At 38.9% G+C, this 22,264-nt stretch overlaps 1 protein-coding gene across 2 annotated transcripts in view; it reads right to left on the reverse strand.

The window, feature by feature from the left end:
- Window positions 1-22,264, reverse strand: part of LOC109408799 (potassium voltage-gated channel subfamily KQT member 1-like) — a 551,459-nt gene that overhangs the window by 65,943 nt on the left and 463,252 nt on the right. For both annotated transcript variants that reach the window (XM_062855276.1, XM_062855275.1), the window contains exon 8: window positions 5,769-6,159. In XM_062855276.1, the coding sequence (XP_062711260.1) occupies window positions 5,769-6,159 (391 nt within the window). The remainder of the gene's footprint in view (window positions 1-5,768; window positions 6,160-22,264) is intronic.

Genomic DNA, 22,264 nt, shown 5'->3' on the forward strand with positions numbered 1-22,264 from the left:
TTCAAAACCTCCTACAGTAAAGGAAATTGTCGATGAAATAATCAATGTAATTCCAGAAAAGGTTTCCAAAAAAAACTGCTGTAGGGATTCTCAAAGAAATAGCCGCTAGGATGTACAAACAAGTTGTGGAAAAAAGAATATTTAAAGTCTTTCCGAAGAAATTCATAATCAATTATTTTTAAAAAATTCCCAGGGAAGTTCTCAATGGTATTCTCAAATGAATAGCCTAAGGCATTTCCAAAAGAATTCCGTAAAAATTAAAAAAAAAAATCCCAAGTCATTACGTAAAGAAGTTTTTGCAATTTCTCATCGTAATAGGCTGTTTTACCTCACGCAAATCTGACAGGAAAAGGCCTGCTTTCCCACTCTAAATTATCAGTGCTGTAATGGTTCATTACAGCACTGATTTGCGTTGCGTAATGAACCATTACAGCACTGTTTTCAGTTTTGATCAACTTCTTGATGCTTTCTGGACGCAGGTTTGAAAAATTGTGACAACTGCACAGTATAACCTGCTATGATCAGACTTTTTTAAACATGGCTATGAACATTAGTGTGCAGTTTGATGTAAAAGTTTTGTTAAAAACTATCCTCAAGTGGTAATTTTTGAAATTGCAAAAAACGTTGTACGCCTCTCGGTGCAGAACTCGATTTTTACAGCACTCGTCGTACTTATCCAACTCGGCAAGCCTCGTTGGATAAATGTACGACTCGTGCTGTAAAAATCTTCATTCTGCACCTTGTTGCGTAAACTACTATTCCAAACGAATTGCAGCAGTAGTTTTCAGAGAAATTGTTGAAAAAATCTCCAAAACAGAAACAGAATTACAGAATAAGTTTTCAAAGAAACTGTGTGAAAATCTCCAAATATTGCCGAGAATATTACAAACATCTGTAGGAGTTTTTTCAGAAATTTCTTAGGGAATTCTTCCAGGAGTTTTGCCACAAATATGCTAGGAAGTTCCATCGACAATTCCTCCACGAGGTTATCCAGGAATTTCTCCAGGAGTTGCTTCAAGTATCCTTTCAAGAAATGTTCCTGGAATTCCTTGCGAAACTTTTGGCAGGAGTTCCATCAGAATCTATTCTAGGACTTTCTTCGGAATCATCTTTCGTGTTGTTTCGGAAATAGCTTTAGAAGTCCCTTCTCGAATTCCTTCTGGAAATCTTTCAGATTAAAAACAAATTCCAACGGGGTTTTCTCCAGAAATTACTTTGAAAAATCCATTAAGAGATTTTTTTTTCGAAAATGTTTCCAGAAGTTCCTCCGTATGTTGCTTTGGGAATTCCTCCAATGGTTCATTCAGATTCCCTTTGAGAACTTCTGAAGCTTTTCCTCCAATTCGTCCATTCCGCAAAATCTGCTTCAGGAATTTCTTCAGAAGTTTCTTCGGAAATTACTCCAAATTTTTTTTCAAGAACTTTTTCGGGAATTCCCCCAGCAATTCCTCGGGAGTTCGAGCAGGTGTTTTTTGCGAGCTACCTCCACGTTTGTTTTTGGGAACTTATCCGAGAATTCCTTCAAGAATTTCTTCGCCAATTCTTCCAGAAATTCCTTCGGGAATTTCTGCAGAACTCCCTCCAGAAGTCCAGTTGCTTCGGAAATTCCTCAAATAATTACTTAGGGAGTTCACCAGGAATTCCTTCGGAGAATTTCTTCTGAGAGTTCCTTTTTCATCATTTTCAGGAGTTGAATCGGCATTTCATCCCCCTTGAACTTCTTCAGGAGTTCTTTTCATGAGTGCATTAGGAAATTCATCCGGGAATTCCACAAGAAGTGGCTTAGGGAATTCCTCCAGGAGTTCTTTCGGGTGTTTATTTGGAAGTTTCTCAAAGAGATCTTCAGATTTCCCCCAGGAGTTCCTCCGAGAATTCCTCCAAGAATTCCACCAAGATTTTTTTGAAATTCATTCAGAATTTCCCTCGGGATCAACTTGAGGAGTTCCTCAAAAAATTACATTGCGGATCTCTGTGCCGAAAGAATTCTCAAAAGGAAATATGCAATAAATTACCTGAGAAGTATTGAAACGAATTGCAGAATATGTTTCAAGGGAAAATGCTGACATTTTTTTTAAAAGAAATTACGAGTTTGTAAAGAAGTTGCCAAAGGATTTCAAAAATGGATTATCAAATCAATGTTCGAATGAATTGCCGACCAAATTCTAAGAAAATTTCAATGTTCGTCCGATTCCAATTCCGAAAAAAAAACTATTTGATGAAATTGCCGAATGATTTTTTAAACGAATTGCCGAAACAAACCAATAGATTTGCAAACAAATATAGCTAGAAATTCTAATAAAAAATTGCTAAACAAAAGTGAATTGAAAAAGTTTCAGATGACATTTCCAAAATCATTGCATTGCCTGAGGATTTGAAAAGCCTGATAAATAATTACACAAGTAACTCTAGTGAAAGTTTTAGAAGAAAATTTCTTTGAAATTACCTGAAAAATTTCCGAAGAAGTTTCTAAAGAATTGTAGAAAAAAAATCCCACATGAATGCCAGCAGAAATTCTCAAAGAAGTATATTTCAATACAAATTTACAATTAAACTGCCAAAGAAATGCTTAAAATATTTGATAATGTAAGTTCCATAGAAATTACGAATGGAATACACCAAAACAAAAAAAAAACGGACAAAGTTCAATAGAATTACTGGAGAAATTTAAAAAAGCTGTATCGAATTATTATATTGATAAGTATTCGAAAAAGTTTCAAACGATATAACCTCAGGAATTGCCTGAGAAACTTCAGGGATTGGTTGGGAAATTTCAAGAATTGCATAAGAAAATTAAAAAAAAAGAAAAGATTCACAGTAAACTTGCCGAAAGATTTCTCAAAGAATTTTTAACAGAATTACCGAAGCAATTTTCAAAGGAGTAATCTGGAAGGTCTTCAAAGGGTCTGTCAAAGAAGTTATCATAGAAATCACTATAGAAAATTCCAAAGGAAGAAATTTCCCAAGAGATTGTCCAGGAAATTCCGAAAGGAAATGCCGAAAAAAAAATCCAACTAAAGGTTGAAAAGAAAAGTTGAAAAAGTAGCATGAATTGTCATATAAATTCTCAAGGAATTTTCTCAAGTAATTTCGGATCGAATTCCAATGGAATATCGAAATAAACAATCTAAATGAATTACCATATCAATTCTCGAAGGAATTGTCACTGTCGAAGAAGCATGATTGCGTTCGCCAAAATAGCTAATTTTTTGACCATGAATAGTATATTATGTGTAGCTAATACCATGAAATTTTAATTAAAATCGATTGAGTATTGGTGCAGATATTGTCGATATCATAAATGAGATTTTAGAAAATTTGGGCATCCATTTCAAAAAATTGCTTAGGCTATAACTTTTTTGTTACTTCATCAAAACGTTTGAAAATTTCACTCGATATTCTTAACATAGTATCAATTAAGTGGTAAAAATTTGACCGAAATCGGTTCAGTACTTTTTCTAGTAAATTTCCAAAGCTCAAATCGCTTCAAGTTAAGGCCGGACGGGACGGTGGTTGAATCGTCCGCCATTGCTCTGTTGTTAGTAAAATGCAAATTTGAACTTCTATTTCATATTATTAGCTAGAAATTTGATCGTTCATTTGCTCACTTGCGGTGCACAATCGACTAAAGTTACAGCTACGTCAGTGCAGTGAAAATTGATATTTGCATCTTCAAAATCGTGAGGCAATTTGTTAAAAAGAGAAGGAAGATAGGAAAAATTACACGTCGTCCCGTGCGGCCTTAAATTTAAGGTACTTTTTGACCATTTTTAGTTCCGCGTGCACTATTTTGACTGTAGAACTGGTAACACAGTCCCGATTTTTATAAAACTTTGACAGTGCAAAATTGTTGTGTTAAACTGTTTGCAGTGAAAATTTCAGCCATTTTTGTTGAGTACTTTCAAAGTAACAGCAGTTTGAATTTTACTATACCAAAAACCACAACTGCTTATTGTGCCATAGTGCACATATATGGCTATAACTTTTTAACGGTATGATCAAATTGAATGAAATTTTGACAAATTACTTCTACATACATACTTTACGTACATACAAATTTTCATTGAAATCGGTTCAGTATTTTTGGCGCCAGAGTTGAAACGGCAAAAAAATGATATTTTCCAAAATGTTTGTTTGCACATGATTCTCAAGTGGCAATTCCCTTGTTTCAACGATATCTCCGCCAATACTCAACCGATTTTAATGAAAATTTTATGATATTAGCTACACATATTCATGGTATTCATGGTAAAAAAAATAACTATTTTGGCGAACGCAATCAAAAGTTATACAATATTTTCTGTGTGCCAATTTCATCGTGTACACACCCTTTATAAGACATAAATGCTCAAAATTTCATGACATTCGGTTTATTGAATCCAGTGATATAACATCTCAAAGTTGGCTATCGAATAATTATACCTTTTTCTAGAATGTTTCTATTTCTTGAAGAAAAGTCCTTTTCCAAATTTTGACCCCTAATACACAACTAGTTGACCAACTTACAGTACAAATTTTAGAATATTTGATACACTTTTCGAAAAGTTACAGCCAATTGGATTTTTAAATTTTGTAAAATGTATTGATTTTGTGATTTTATACGAAAGAGCACCTTGTTCTGAGCCACTATGATTTTTTTCGGATTTTTAGAAGTTAATTTTGGTACCTAAAATCAATTTCAAAGAGATTTTTTGAAATCACCTTTTGACAGCTGCGCCCAGTACAAAATGCGACGAGGGGTGAATCGACAAATCGCTCCCATATAAACTTCAAATTGATTTTTAAATAGGTTCCCGGGCACCGAAAATCATGAAAATTTGGATTTCGGCTCGGTTTGGAATGCAGATTCAGAATATGCAATTATCTCAACACCGGTTAAGAAGCCAATTGAACATTTTTTGTAATGTACATTACATACATAGTTTCTTGTTTTCAAAGCAATCATACAATTATATTTTTAAGGATAATATAGTAGGTAATAACACAGCGTAACAAAAATTACTTTTTGGTCTGTCTCAAGAGCAAACTTATGTGTCTCTGACAGTTTTTGGGCCGCTGAATCCGAATCCGGACTCAGATTTGCTCTAGCACGTCACAATTTTGAGCTATACCTCAATTTATAGGGCGAAATAGGTAAATTGGTCAAAAGGTAAATTGGTCAATTAACATCTAAATTAACGACTCATTCAAAATATTTCGTTTTACCAAATCTAATTTGGGGGCATCCATTTAGTACGTCACGCAAAATTTGGGAATTTTAGACCCCCCCTCCCCCCTTCGTACGGGTTTTTCGTATACCTAATGCATTACTTGTCACACTTTCATGAACCCCCCCTCCCCCCTATGAGCGTGACGTACTTAATGGATGCCCCCTTTGATAGTTTTAAGCGATTTATGTTAGGTACGATATTTTCCATACAAGTTACTCTCCTAAAGTTGCATGCAAGTTTACTTACTAACATAAAATTCATAAATCTATCTAATTGATTTGGTAAAACGAAATATTTTGCATGAGACGTTAATTTACTTGTTAATTGGCCAATTTACCTTTTGATTGGTTAAAAAAATATTTCCATGCTTAATGGCTTGCAGTCAAAAAAACCCAAAAATCGCATATTTTATCCTATAAATTGAGGTATAGCTCAAAATTTTGACGTGCTGGAGGAAATCTGATTTGAATTCTGCGGCCCAAAATCTGTCAGAAACATATAAGTTTGCTCTTGAGACAAAAAAAAAATGTTGCGCTGTGTAAGTAGATAATAAGTACTCACCCGCCGCCCGTGGTTCCTCCATGTAGAAGACAACGTCTCCGTCCGACTCGCTCTTGGACAGTGCCGAATCGGCCGCCGGCGTTACCGGAGTATTCAGGGTATTCTCGCTTCCTATCAGTGCTGCCGCGGCCGAACCGACACCGGACCCCGGACCTGGGGTCCCCACCGTTCCGGACCCACTGGACATGGCCACCGCCGCCGCCGTCGTTGCCGACGGTGGTCCCACCGTACCAGAGCCGGTATTTCCGGAAGACGCAGCTACCGCTGATGATCCACCCGCCGCCGCAGCAGCCGCCGCCGAGTTCTTTAGCCCGGGTGCCTCCATCCGGTTTCGGGACTTGCGCCGTTTCAGGACCGATGCACCGCGTCTCGCCACCTGTACCATTAGGGTCTGAACCCGAATGTTTCAAGAAAACAACAACAAACAACAAACATTGATACACATCTAGGGCGGCGGGAACGGCACACTGTCGGGATAATGTTGGGAATTGCGGGGAAATGTGCGTGGGGGTGATGGTGCTAGGGGCCGGATGCGGTCCCAACTGGTGTGTGAGTGTGATTGGTGTGAAGTGAAGTGGCTAAGCGAAGTGAAATTTGGTGAAAAAGAATGAAATGCAAGATTGAAGATGTGCGGAAGTTCATTAGTTGAAAAGACTGGGGAAATTTGTCCTTTCGAGGTTTTTTTTATCTGTATTGATGAGATTTTTAGCCCTGGGCTAGTTCATCTCGGGACCCACGCTTTACTTCCATTCCAGAGGAAGAACTCACATTTTGCGAGTTTGTCGGGAGTGGGATTCGATCCCAGGTCCTCGGCGTGATGGTCAAGTGTTCTAACCATCACACCAGGTCCACTCCACACCTTTTGAGGGAAGAGACGAACCAGCCAAGGGCTGAAGGTCTCTGAAATACAGACAAATCAATCAATCAATCAATCAATCCATTTGAGGTATTTGAATTCATCCAATTTTAGGTGTCTAGTGAAATTAGAGTTTGGTTCATTACCCTTTGTTTTATAAATGAATTTTGTTCAACAATTCGAATGCTACTTGAGCCATTAATTCCTCAACAGCTAGTATTGCAATTAGGTTGAAAAGTTGTCAGAATGTTTATCAATAATACTGCTCCAAACTGGTTCAAACTTCAATTAACCCATGTACCGGCAGCATACTTTTATACGGTAAAAAAAAAGTTGAAATAGCTGCAACTATTTTGTTTCTCAATATTTTTTCACAATTTTTAAGGTGGGTTCTGAAAATGTCTTCTATTTTCAGGAAATACCTGGTTCCGGAGATATTCCGATGTTCCTTGGGGTACCAGCATATGATCAACAGCATAAAGTTAGGAAAACATCAAGTGTGACACATTATTTTTTCTCTCTCCCTTATTGGCACAGACCTACTGGTCCATATCGGACACATTATTTCACATCTATATCATGTAAGGTAATGAATAATAATCGTCCTAGATCTTTCCGAGGTCATATGGCCACTTCCGGAACCCGGGTAAGTTCCTCCGGAACCGGTTCCACGCAACGCATAAAGTGGAAAAAAGTATATGAAACGACACATCAATTCACATCTGCTTTTTGTGAGTTATCAAACCGTGACCTCCTCAGCACTCCCAGATATCACGGTGTCACCTTCAGGTCCTGGATAAGGAAGCGTCCATAAATAACGTAGCTTATTTTGGACGATTTTTGGCGCTTCCCTCATCATTCGTAGCCTATTTTTCCATACCTAATACATCGAACGTAGCAAAATCAGGGACTCCCCCTCCCTCCTAAAATGCTATGCCATTTGTGGATGCTCCCTAAATTCCTCCGGATCCCTTCAGAACCGGTCGAAGGCCATGTTGTATACAACAAAGGAAATACATGTTGTGACACATCAATTCACACCTACGTCCTATAAAATAGCGAATAGGATACATCTCTAAGTAAACATACGGCCACTTTCGGATACCGGATAAGTTTCTCCGGAACCGGTTCCATCCAATACATAAACTGAAAAAAAAACACGTGATTCCTCCGGATCCCGGGCGGATTCCTCCAGAACCGGTTTCACGACATGTTGTGTGAAACAAAGGAAATGTACGATTCGACACATCAATTCACATCTAGGACCTATAAACAAGCAAATTTTGGAACCTTCTTATTACATCTCCCAGAGACCATATGGCCACTTCCGGATATCGGATAAGTTCCTCCGGAACTGGTTCCAGGCTACACTTAGTAAACAAATATATGATGCAACACATCAATTTTCATCTACTTGCTGATTCCCACTAGGAACCTCCTCATCACTGTCAAGTATCACAAAGCCACCTCGAATTCCGGATACATTTCCCCGGATTCCCGGTAGATTCCTCCGGAACCGGTTTCAGGCCATGTTATATAAAGCAAATGAAATGTATATATATATATATAAATTGATGTATATCATATCAATTCACATATATATAACATTCGCTGAAGGAATTCCTCTTGAAAATCCTTCGGGGGATCCTCCTGGTATTCCTTCGGGATTCATCCTGGAATTCCTTCTTCGAAATTCGAATTCCTTCTGGATCCTTACTGGAGTTTATTCGGGAATTCCTCCTGGAATTCATTCGGGAATTCCTCCAGTATTCCTTGGAGTATTCCTTCTAGAATTCCTTCGGAAATGCCTCATGGCACCCCTTCAAGGATTCCTCCTGAAAATCCATCGGGGATTCCTCCTGGAATTCCTTCGGGGACTCCTCCTGGAATTCCTTCGGGAATTCCTCCTGGAATTCCTTCTGGGTTTATCCTGGAATTTCTTCTGGATTCATCCTGGAATTCATTCAGAAATTCCTCGTGGAATTTCTTCGGGGATTCCTTCTGGAGTTTCTTCGGGGGTTCTTTCTGGAATTCCCTCTGGAATTTCTTCGGGAACTCCTTCGGGGATTTCTCCTGCAATATCTTCAGGGATTCCTCCTGGAATTCCTTCGGGAATTCCTCTTGGAATTCCTTCGGGGATTCATCCTACAATTCCTTCGGGGATTCTTCCTGGAATTCCTTCAGAGACTCCTCCTGGAATCCCTTCGGAGATTCTTTCTGGAAAATCTTCGGGAATTCTTCCTGGATTTCCTTCGTGGATTCTTTCTGGAGAATCTTCAGGAACTCCTACTGGAATTCCTTCGGGGATTTCTCCTGGAATTCCTTTGGAGACTCCTGCTGGAATTTCTTCGGGGATTCTTCCTGGCACTCCTTCGAGGATTTCTTCGGGAATGCCTTCGGTGATTCCTCCTGGAATTTCTTCAGGGATTCCTCTTGGAATTCCTTCGGGGATTTTGGCTGGAATTCCTTCGGGGATAACTGCTGGAATTTCTTCGAGGATTTCTGCTGGAATTCCTTCGGGGATTCCTCCTGGATATCCTTTGGTGATTTCCAGGAATTCCTTCGGGGATTTCTGCTGAAAATCTTCGTGGATACCTGTTGGAATTCCTTCAGGATTCCTACTGAAATTTTTGCGGGGATTCCTCCTGGAATTCATTCGAAGATTGCTCCTGGAATTCCTTCGAAGATTCTCCTGAATATCCTTCGATGATTTCTCATGGAATTCCTTCGGGGATTTCTCCTGGAATTTCTTCGGGGATTCCTCCTGGAATTTCTTCGGGGTTCCACCTGGATTTTTTTTCGGGGATTCCTCCTGGAATTCATTCGGGGATTCCTCTTGGAATTCTAGAAAGAGTCCCCGAAGATTTTCCAGAAGGAATCCCCGAAGGAATTCCAGGAGGAATCCCTGAAGGAATTTTATGAGGAATTCCCGAAGAAATCATCGAGGGTATTCAGGAGGAATCTTCGAAGCAATTCCAGAAGAAAACCCCAAAGGAATTCCAGGAGGAATCTGAAGGAATTTCAACAGGAATCTCCAAAGACTTTCAACATGAATCCCTAAAGGAATTCCAGGAGAAATCATCAAAGGATATCCAGGAGAATTCCAGCAGAAATCCCCGAAGTTATTCCAGTTGGAATTTCGAAGAAATTTTAGCAGGAATTTCCGAAAGTATTCCACCTGGAATTCCCGAAGGGCTTCCAGGATAAATCTTTGAATAAATTCCAGGAGGAATCCCCGAAGGAATTCCCGAAGAAATTCCCGAAGGAATTCCAGAAAGAACCCCCGAGATTCCAGAGGAATCCCTGAAGAAATAGCAGGAAGAACCCCGAAGGAGTTCCCGCAGAAATCCACGAAGAAATTCCAGAAATAACCCCCGAAGAAACTCCAGAAAGAATCCCCGAAGAAATTCCAGCAGGAATCTTCAGAGGAATTCCAGGAGAAATCCCCAAAAAATTCCAGGAGGAGTTTCTGAAGATGTTTTTTTTTTGATTATCGGCAACGCAGTCTTTTTAATTTGTAAAGCGAGTTTTATTATTTAACCCGACGTTTCGGCGCAGGTATGGCGCCTTCTTCAGGGGAAAAATAAAGTATTTGTTTTTGGTTTGGGGTTATGGCGAACTGTAACTGTCGGGGTTTTATAATGTTGGTACATGACTAACTGCGGTGAAAAACTAAAATTTAAAATTGGTTTCTATACTATTTTTGCGCGCTTTTAGTCTTCTGTTAGATGGACCTCAACAGTGAGATAATGAAACATGGATAGGAAAATACATACAAAGATATCTCCAGAAATTTCTGCAAGGATTTATCTATGCATTCTTATGGCTTTACCACTAGAAACTCTTGCTGGGATTCCTCCAGCAGTTTTTGCTGTAATTTATTAATGGATTTTTTAGAAATGTAGTATTCCTGCTGGGCATCCACTTGACATTAGTATGAAATACTGCTGGGTTTGTGCAGAACTGCTACTAGAATTCCTCTAGACATTTCTGGAAAGAATTCTCCATGATTTTCTCTGGGTTTCCCTTCCGGGAAGTTATTTCTGCTAAAAATCCTTGAGAAATCTCGACAAGAATTCCGTTGAAATTTTAGTAGGATTTTCTAAAGCAATCTCAGCAGAAATTATTCGATTTCGAAAACCAGAAGGAATTCGTTGAAAAATCTCTGAATGAATCATGACAGAAACACTGGACAACTTCAAGAGGACCAGGAATCTCAGAAGGAAATCCTAGGATGAATTTTCGGAGGAACCCCAGCAGGCATTCCAAGAGAAATTGCTGGAGAATGTTTCCAAAAATTCTCTTGAAATTTCTCCTGGAATACCTGATTGGATTGTGCTAGACAATTCTGCTGGGATTCCTCCATAGATTTCTTCTAAGATTCCTCTGTAAATTGCTCCGATGATTGCCTTAGGGATTTTTCAAGAATTCCTCTCGGAATACTTCCTGAAATTCTTGCTGGGATTCCTGTCAGGGTATCTCCAATCATTCTAACTGAGAATACTCAAGCATTTCCAGATGATATTTCTGCAGTTGTTTCTCTAGGACCCCCCAGGATTTCTAGGAAGATTTGCAGTAAGAATTGCTTGAAGGATTCCTACCACGAATGCCAGGAGAAATCCCAGCAGCATTCCAAGAGAAACTTCAACAGAAATTCTCAAAAGAATCTGAATAGGGGTTTCAGTAAGAATACAAAAAGAAATTCATAGACGATCTTCAGAGAAATTCAGAAGAAATCTCTAACAAATCTCAGTGTGAAAATCTAGTGGAATCCATAGAGAAGTTACAGCAGGGATTGCTGGATGACCTCCAGAAAAAAATTGAATGAATCCCAGCAAGAATTCCTAGCGAGTTAATCCCGGAATAATTGTTGGAAAAACTTCAAAGGGGACTCCTGAAGGAATCCTTGGGAAAATCCCTGAAGACACTACATAAGGGATTTTTGGAGGAAACCCAGCAGGCATCCTTGGGGAATTTCCAAGCGGAATTAGTTTTGGAATCTTTTGAAAAATTCCTGAAGAAATTAGAGAAAGAACTTCCCTAGATGAATTCCTGAAGGCAGAAACTCACGGAGAAATGCCAAGGAGAACTTTTGGAGGAATCCATGGAAAAAAGCTTTGGAAAAATCCTCTTGGAAATCCTCTATAAATACCAGATGGGATTTTTTTTATAAAATTGCTCCAAAGGCTTCTCCAAGAATTCCTATGCAAATCCGTTCTGTGATTTCTCCAGGGATTCTCGAGGAATCCCAGCAAGTATTCCTGGCGCATTCCACCAGGAATTCCTGATTGAATACCAGCACCATTCTTGTAGTAATTCGCCGTGAGAATTCCTGAAGAATTATCAAGTGAATTATCAGCTAGAATTATTTGTTTTACTTATTTGTTTATTTGGAAGGATTGGGCGCCTCATGGGCATAACTGAGCCATGGGGTTATACTTGTAGTTCAGTTAAATTGCGTGAGGAATACAGCAATAATTTCTGAAGGAGTTCTAGTATCACTCCAGGAATTTCTCCAAAATTCCTCCTGTGATTTATCCAGGGATTCCTCCACTTGGAGCCTGTTTCACTTGGAGCGTAATTTCAATAACAGGAGGAGGTGAATTTCATCACAAAGAATAACTTTGTAAAACAAACGAAAATTCACAAAAATCCCAAGAAAATGTTATAACAAAAAATCTATTTCAAGGGGTCGTCCACAAAAAATGGCACATACAAATAAGGTAATGGTTTGTTCAGAAAACTTTCCTACAATATATTTTTCTGCAACTTTGCAGAATACACCAATGCTTTATTTTAATTTCTGAAAAAAGTCAATTTTTTCGCACTTTTAGGTGGATTAGTCACAAAGGTGAAAATTCCAAAATAAAGAGTTGATTGTATATAGCAAATTCTTTTAAGACACCATACCGCTAAAGTCAATATTTGAGGCTGCAAACATTGAATTATTGATGTGAACCCCAGTATACAGTGTGTAGCAGGTTCCTCTGGAGATTATGTCCGGTGGCCACATCCGATAGCTCCTAAACGCTCCAAAACTGTTGATAAACAATGTTCGATGGTGGAAGAGTAAGTTTTCCATTTAATTTAATTGGGAAATCATAATGGAAAACGCGCTGTGTACCAAAAAACGGCCCTTTTTATAAGAATCTGACCCAGTGACCCACCAGAATAACTCCGGCCACAGGGACCATTCCGACGTTCTCTGTCCACTTATACAAACTAGACATATGTACGAGTATGCTGTAAACATATTATTCAAATCCGTTGAGTATTCGCTGAACGGTGAGAATTTTAGTTCAAATGCGCTGACTCAGGCCGATACGGGTTAAGAAATGATTAGATTTAAGTAAAACATCATCCATTTATTTTCAGAAAATGAATAAAATGCAATTTGCTAAAAAGTTGCAAACTTGCACAATGATCGTCAACAAATTTAACATTTTTTTTCCAGGAATCAACGCATCACTTCATCGTGGAAATGAAATAGTAGTGAGGAGGCGCAGCGAAGCGGCAAGCCAGACAAATTCAATCATGCATAATTTGACGACATTCAGCGTAGCAGAAAAAAAGAGTTGGTTTTCATTCACATCACGTGTGCCAAACATGCAGTGATCCAGGAGATGAAAATTCCTCTTTTTTTACTGACAAAGAATCAGAATATAAAGATTGGCAACTATGACGACCGGTGTTATGAGAAGTGATGTTCCTTAAAAAAGATTCTGCGTTTCTCTTCCTGCGAACTAGTAATAAATTGAATGGTGTGTTAGATTTGATATACTAACTCGCTCGTTACCAAAAACTATCAAAAATTCAATACTTTATCTTAGACCCGAATAGAGCGCTACGAGAGCTTCCCATAGAAATAGGAAGAGTTGCCATTCTTTAGGTTCATATTTTTCGTTCCAACTCCTTACGATCTACTTATCTACATGCATGCCTAAACTACGGAGCAAAACTAACGTCACACAAGCACAAGCAAATATCACACACAAAAAAGCATTAGACTATGCCAAAAAGCTGGTTCTGGTGCTACAAGGACCATGAAGATGGTGACGAGGACGATGACGATGATGAGTGGAGATGACAAGGAGATGGTGGGAGGAGTTGATGTGGGGTTGATAAAACTTCATCGACAGGAGAGGATCATCGCCCGTCTTATGACGCCTGGCTTTCTCGTTGATTATGAGCCAGTGATTTAAGATTAGGATATGGGAGACAAGGGTGACAGACGACCACTTTTCGATCTATTGATTCTGGCTGCTGTTGCTTGACTGTAGAGAGTTCATTTTTGAATGATGAGCACTGAAGCGTAAAAATGGTCAGTTTCGAGAGGAATACTAATATTTTGATTAAAAGTTGAGATTTCTTCCCACAAAAGCCACTTGAAGACCGGGACACTCTAGCTTCCTTCGGTTTCGTCCCGGCAAATTTCACCTGTGCATAAACGATGACGAAATGTGATGTGATGCAGATTCTCGTTCATGTGAATGGATTTGCATCAGATATTCCCAACCAAATTCTATGTAAGACATTGTAAATCGAGTTTACATAAAAGAGGAAATCACTATTCTCAGAAAACTATGCTGAGGGTGAAGAGTTCGATCCCTGGTTGGTCCAATATTTTTGCGCAATGGTATATTCATAACTTTCTTGAGCATAGAGTATCATCGTACCAATACACACATGCAAAATGATCAATAGGTACACAACTTTCTCAGCTGTTAACTGTGGAATTGTGTAAAGAGTAAGTGTTGGAGTAGTTCCAATTGGTGCTTATTGCCAGAAAAGAGAAGAATATAATGAAGAATCAAATTTGAATAAATCTTATTTGCAAACTAGGGTTGAGAACATCTATTTTTGATGTTTTCCTCAAGAGCGTTTTCGACGTTAGTGAATCTTGTCGGAGAAGCGTCTCGAAGTCAGTGCCAGCCAGAAGTGCAGTCGGTCGACATCACAGTTATACCCTGGTTATACCTAACTTACTGTGAGGTGGCAAAACTTAGCGCATCAGTAGCATCCACTTATCCGAATCTCGTGGATGTGCTCTCTCACACCTCGAGTGTCAACTAATAATAATAAATACATCCTGTGCGCTGTTATTACCATACCTATCCTATAGGATGGGAAAGTCATATTCAGTATGTCAGTGACACTGGTACAGTGGTGTTCGGATTCGCTCTTCCTATATCCATACATTGGCACTTGTAGGTATACTTCCGAAATAGAGCAACATGGATGTGTTGTGTCAACTAACTAACATCCAGTAACGAGTTTTGCATAACGGTGATTAACCACACTTGATTGGAGCATCCCGGCAAATCCCGGGATGAGGACCGTGTGAGCAAGGCGTTCTAGCGATAAATTGATTGATGAAGTTGATTGTGTTGTGTTCTGCTACCGTCGGTGAAGATAACAACGTCACTTCTGTTCATTAGTCTTGTTTGCTATCACGATATAGCTGAGAGAGGCCAAAATTACACATAGTCGAAAAACTTTAGATTCACGTTAAAACTACACTTGAAAACTGGATAACATTAATAGACCACAAGGTTTATGCTACGAATCAGTTTGTGTTGACCGTAATTAGCCCTCGCTGGAGGAAGACGTAAAAAGGGAACGCTCGGAGGTTCCGTGTGTTGATATTCAGCATGCACAAGACAATATATTCTTGAGCAACCTGGTAATCTCTCATAACTTGGTAGATTAGCTAAATCCTCAACCAAATGACGACATTTAGAGTTCACTATGATGTGATTTTTGAAATCAACGGTGCCTAGTGGAGAACCTGGTAATCTGTCAGGTATGGTGGCTCCAAGGAGGAGCTTCTTGGGACTGACACCGGAAGGGTCTTAATTATGTCAGTGTTAGTTAAGTTAAAATTAAAATATCATCGTGAAAAATCAATAAAGTTGTTGTCGATTTGCATACTTTTTTTTACAGAAGGTCGTTGATTACACTAGTTTACAGCATTTTTGAACTCGGTAAGCTGATGATCATTTTTGGTGTAGAATCATGCCCTGAGTTCGAAAACGCGAAGGAAAAAAATTACAGTAGAGCGGAAATTTTTTCGACTTTCCATACAAGGTTGATGATTTGAAATCGATTTTTGTTCTATTTTTAAGCAACGTCGCTCACTTCACACATCTCATTCTCCGTAATCAATGCTCCGATTGAGCTGAATTTTTTACTGTAACTCGCCTACATATGATATGTCAAATAAACGTCGAGAAAGAATTTTTAAGTTGGTTTTTTCTTATTGTAAAAAATACATTTCTTCAAAAAAATTAGGGAATTTTGCTAAAATTTAAGAAGATCGTCCCTAAAACTCGCCAATATCTTGAATTTCATCAACCTGACGCAAAACCTGTATTCAGATGACCGAATGGTATTGTATTCAGCTTTTAATTTATGGAAAAAGATTAAAAATTGGTTGAACGAAACGCAATATATTTGAATTTTAGTAAATTACATATTTTGAAAAGTTGCAAAACTCGATATTGAGCTAAATCTCAAAAACTGTTCTACTTTAAATTTTTTGAAGGTCGGTTTCGAAATCAGCACTAAATTGTGCTTCAAAAATTTTGATCGTTGACAGAAGTTCACGACTTTCGTTTTATTTTGTAAACTTGTGTTATGTATATATGATTCTTGCAAAACTTTATGAGTTTTGGAATAGTACTTTCAATAGTAGTGCGTACTTTTCCGCTATCAGTCTATTTCCAACCAATTAATAATAATTTTTGTACACGGTTTATTACTATACGAATCTCCCACATACAAAAAAAAGCAAGTCGATTGGTTCAAAATTGACTGAGTAATAGTAGAAAAGTGTTACAAATATAAGTTCTGCTGAGGTGGTCCCATTCCCCTACTTGTTTTGACAATGAAATTGTTGACAGTGGATCGATTCTTTTTTATTTGTCAATGCAAAAAATGTATATTTGAGCGTTGCACTTCCTTCTCGAGAGCTGAATAGCGCTGACGGGTTACGGCTTTGGCTCCTCGTGTTTTCGCTCGCTCTGTCGTGGCTTTGGCGTTCCATCGCTGCTCTATCTTTCTCCAGGTGTCATCTGTGATCCACTGCTTTCTGTGGGTGCGTTAGCTCACGCAAATTATTCTCGCCGGTGGCGATGAAGGCGTTCTTGATGATGCTTCATTGATATTCTACGCTTCAACCTTCCGGAATAACTGCAGTACGTTTCTCCTGCTCATCGACGAAGGACCTTTTCACCTTTCTTCCAGTCGGCGTGTGTTGAACCGGCGCTCGATTTCCTCCTCCTCTCGATGGATCCTCACAATGCGTAGCCGGATCTCGCCGATTTGGAGATGATGGTCAGACGTCATGTCGGTGCTACGTTCGTTCCGTAAATCAAGAAGGCTCCGTCTCCATTTCTGGCTCTTGCAGATGTGATCGATTTGATTTTCCGTAACGCCATCATGGGAACCCCATGACACTTTATAAACTGATCGATGGGGAAAGAGCGATCCCCTAAGCACCATGACTTTGTGGCAATAAAACTCTGCAAACAGCACGTCGCACAGTTACCGGAAGCCGGTCAAAACTTCAAAAATCGACTTCAACTTTCTGTTTTTCTAATATTTTTCCTCCATTATAGATACATCAACTAAGAAAACCCTTAATTTTCAAGTCATTTGGTCTAAAATTGACCCTTGTAGATTTTTTCAAAGTTGAGGTTTTATGTGGTACTTTACTAGTGTTTATTGTCTTTATTCTATGAGCTTTCTTCATAAGCTCGTTGTAAAACTTAGGAAGATTTGGATAGTGTGACAATATTATTCGTGTTTTTGGGTATTAATAACCATGCCATTTTAGGGTTTGTTTGGAATCCAATCACCAAATTATTATGTTTTTACAACATGAGCAAATATTGACTTTTATGAAATTGACGTGCAATTTTGTCTAGTTTTTGGCTATATAGGTCACTGTTTGCGCATTTTTGCGCTAAGCGCGAAAACAATTTTTGTTCTGTCATGTCACAGTGGAGCCGAATAGTTGTGGAGGAAGTGAAATTATTTGAAGTTTTTATTTTATCTTAACATACTTCTAATTCACTTCAGAATACTAACAATTTAGTGTAATCCTCATTCTAATAAGAGACCTTAACTAAGTCACGTGGTCATAAGGGGGGAGGGGGGGGGGGGTGTGATAACGTGATAGCCACAGCTCTATTTTTTTATGTTATTTTATTTTTTCACAAAAAAACACAAGAAGGTGGGTGCTCCAGTTAAAAAGAACAAGCTGGAGAGGAAGGGAGTGATAACTTAGTATGATTAAGCAATTATTTACTTAGATACTACCTACATCCCGCATTGTTAAAGACCACCAAATGCAACTAACTTTTTTAAACTTAAAAAAAAATTAAGGCGAAAAATATCGATGAAAAACATGTAACGATAACTACAAACCAGCAATCCTCATTGGATTTAATAAATTGCCCAAGTAACTAGTAAGCATTTAAAATAGCATTCCTTCCGCATTATAGTAGCCTTTACGACAAGGCGTTTAATGCTAATTAGCCGTATATGCATCTATAGTGCTACCTCACAGCAGGTTTTGGCAAAATGACGGGCTGTCTTAGTGCTATCCCTCCAGGAACGTCGTGACGAAATGTCAAAGAAGCGTAACGCCTCGTCGAGCAAAAAAAAACAGAAATATATTGACGTCTGCTTCTCGTTCTCTCAGCCTGCTTCCCCGCTTCATCGTCCATCCATATTCCAGCCGGTGCTAGGTGGTACTTTTTTTGCTGATTTTTGTAGTGATGTAGGTTTGAACTTACGATCCGGAGATTGATTAATCATATCTGCTTCGGATTCTGTTGCTCCTGATCCACGATGCTAAAGCTGTCCCGGTGGCGTGCGTTGATTTAATCGCCAATATAAAGAATGATTCGATAACAGGTGCAGATTCAACATCCAAAACTTGTTTTCATTGTGGTAGAGCATTACGATCCCTTCTTTTAAATATCTGCGGAATATGATTGTTTCTTTCCTTTTTCAAACAATCCTATGATCCACCAAAGCAACCACCTATTCGGCACATATTTTCCGACGAAAAGATAAATAATTGGTGATTTTTTTATGGACAAGTTCCCAATCCAATCCAGCTGCAGTAATGTTTTCTTTGGTGCTTTTGGATGAGTAGGGGAGAATGAAGAAACAAATAAGATGCACAAATTTGTAAACAGGCTTTGTAAATAGGCTCTGTAAGAGAGAGACAAAATGTGTTGCCAAATGCGTAACATATCTCCCAACCTTTTTGCTCCTAGCATTTAAAGAGCAGTTGAAAAGCATTCTGTATGCTCCCAAGTGAAACCACTTCAAGCAGTTGAAATGCTAATCAACAGCCGAAAGCTTTTGAGCAGCACTGCTTATGCTAACTCAAGGCAGCTGTTGACGCCGGTGCGGGTGGTCGAGCTCAGGTCGGGGATGAAGCACAAGAACGTAGATCAATGACACAGTATGTACACTTATACCGTAGAACTAAAGTGAACTTTCAATAGTCAATGCAAAAGGCAAACTCTTCACAATAATTCAACATTTATTACTCATTACGGACTATGTACACTAATTACAATTAGTCTTGCACCACTCCCGATCTGTGGTTCTATTTCGCGTTGGAGAACGAGCGCGCGCGGCTCCGGGCTGAGCCGCAGGACCGTAATAGTTGGCGGTCAACTAACGTACTGACTGGAGTGGTGATGTGATGAAATTTCTATTGCAGTAGAAGTATGTAACGAAAAGGAAGCAGAAGGTGGGGGGGGGGGGGGGTTTGTTCTGCAGAGAAAATGGTGATGCTCTGCTTCGTATAACTTACGATACGATAGCTAGATGTGCACACCATATACACATCTCTTTACTACCGTAGAGCCAGATCTACTGTATGGATCAGCATCTAGATTGTTTAGAAGCAGTGTAGAAACGGCTCGGACTGCAAAACTATTGTCACAGGTACGGATGTACTCAGCTATCTCCCAGCATGTGTGATCGCCTCAGCGACTGTAGAAACAGCAAAATTTACCATCTGCGCACCATGAGTGTGCGGTAGGAGAATATTGGCCAAAATTCAGAAGCTTTGTTCACGTTCGGCGTGAACAGCAGCTATGCATTCGAACTGCTTATGTAGGGCAGCAAGCAGTTTAAATGCGTAATACGGGCTGATACACGGCTTATTCAAATGCTTAATGGTTACCTGGGTGGTAGTTTGTTCGATTCATCTGAATCGTTTGAATTGCTTAAAAAGCTTGGAAGCAATCTCTTCACGAACTTGTGGGTTTTGTGGCCGTGCGGTTAGCGGCGTCAGTCGTCTAGGCGTTTCGTAAGCCTCGGAGTGCGGGTTCGATTCCCGCTCCAGTCGGGGAAAACTTTTCGTCGAACGGAAAATTCTCCATTGGGCCACTGGGTGTTCAGTGTGTTGTCCATTGTCTCGTAGTTTCAATATATAGTGACATAAATTCGTCGACATCTGCGCGATTCTTTTCACGCACATCGCTACATTTCAAAGCAGCAGTTCACTGAACGGCGTTAAAGGTTATGTTAAATATATTTCTGCGTAAACATCGCAATCACCAAAGCAATATTTGATTATTTTAATTGTAATTTTATGAAACGAAAAATTCTACGCTCTTTAGTGAAACTCCTTAGGCTGATACAAATTTATTTTTGACTTTTTGTCTCCCCCCCCTTCAAAAGTTTTTGGCTGGATTTTGCATTTTGAGGGGGCAGATAAAAAATATTTATCAAAATATCGGGTCTTGCCAAAATATCTTTAACAAATCCTATGAGTTTTTAATATTTTTCAGAATAAATGCTTTATTATTTTTATCCCCCCCCCTCGACCAGCCAAAGAGTGGTGGGACAAAAAGGGAAATAAATATTTGTAACGGCCTTATATGTTTTTCAAAAACTTGAAGTTTGGTTGTACGTTATTCATGCGTTTTCGTAGAACACATTTCTACTGAACGACACACAGAGTGATATAGATTTTGAAAATAATTGCTGGAGCTCTACTGTTCATCAATACAATCATCGATATCTGATGATCGTTTATCAACAACTCCATCCAATATTGCTAATATGTATTGCCAATTCTTTATATATAGGGTTATTTTGGTAGCTTTGATAAGAGATAACAGAGTTCAATGTACATTACAACCTTAACTCGGACGAGCATAAATCGTTGAAACGAGAATGATATAAAGCAGTTCAAATTTAACGCAGTGCACTATACGAGACTATCTGACCTAGTTAATTCACCTCCGTTTATCCATCGTAAAACGTCACGTAGTCTATGGAGGGTCCCTGAGAATAGACCACATCTTTTCTGCCAATATTGTGTGTAGCTGAATTGATCCATTGTAAGATAACGTAGGTAATCGAATTTTTCTAATGGTTTGTGTAGTTTTGAAAAAGCAAAAAATACACAATTACAGGTAATTTCAATGCCAATACATGATCTAAGAACCCCCACATCAAAAAGTTAATTAAAATCTATGTTAAAACACATCGTGTAAGCTTATTATCGAAAGTTTTACATGCTTCCCATAACCAACAGATTCCAAAATTTTGAACCACCCTAATATAGTAAAATCAAAATATATGAAACTCCTAGAAGACTTTCTGAAGAATTTCCAGAGAAAATTTTTGAGAAGTATTTTGTGATACTTATAGGGAAATCCACGATGAAGCTCCTGCGGAAATTTACGGTGCCACTCCGTAATTAATGCTGCACCTTCTAAAACAATCTTCGTGAAATTTACACAGGCATTCTCGGCGATACTCCTGTCGAGAAGAATCCCAAGTAAATCTTTCAAATGAATTCCTATTTGAACTTCTACAGGAATTTACGATGGATCTTCTAGCGGAAACACGTGGACGAACTCCTTAGGAGTTTCCCTGAGGAACACATAGAGATATCATTTGATGAATTCTTGGAGAAATTTCCTGAGGAGTTTTTGGTGGAACTTCCAGAATATTTTATAGTACAATTCCTGGTAAAACTCCTACAATATTTCCCGGTGGAGCTTCGAGAAACAATTGATAGACCCTAGAGAAATTTGCTGTGGAACTCCTACACGAAATTCAAGTGGAACTCCTAGAGAATTTCTTACTTTAACTCCTAGGGAAAGCTCCGGTGGAGCTCTCAATAGGAATTCTTGGTGTAAGTCTGAGAGGAGTTCCCTTCGGATCTGCTGGAGGTAGTCTCCGTGGATCTCCTACAACGATATATCGTATACCTGAGTATGTATTAGCCGTGGAGGTCCTACAGGCATTCACAGAGGGTCTTCGAGTGAACTTCACGGTGTAACTGGTAGAATTCCCGCTCAACCTTTGAGAAGCATTCTCAGTGAAATTCCTACAAAGATTCCCGAATGAACTCCTGTTAGAGAATCTTTCGATGGTTAATCCTAGAGGAATTTCTGCTGGTGCTCCTGCGAGAACACGACTAGAAAACTATATAAAGTTTATATCATATTGTGTTATGATGTTGTAATATTTTTCTGTAGCTTATTGTGTTATAAACTAAATGCAGGATGATTTTAAAATAACTAAATGTGTAACAAAAAGTACACTGGCCTGATCAAGATAACCAGATAATCAGATCACAAATAAGATAAAA

This window comes from Aedes albopictus, chromosome 3 (assembly GCF_035046485.1).
Source record: "Aedes albopictus strain Foshan chromosome 3, AalbF5, whole genome shotgun sequence".
In the NCBI taxonomy this organism is placed as follows: domain Eukaryota; kingdom Metazoa; phylum Arthropoda; class Insecta; order Diptera; family Culicidae; genus Aedes; species Aedes albopictus.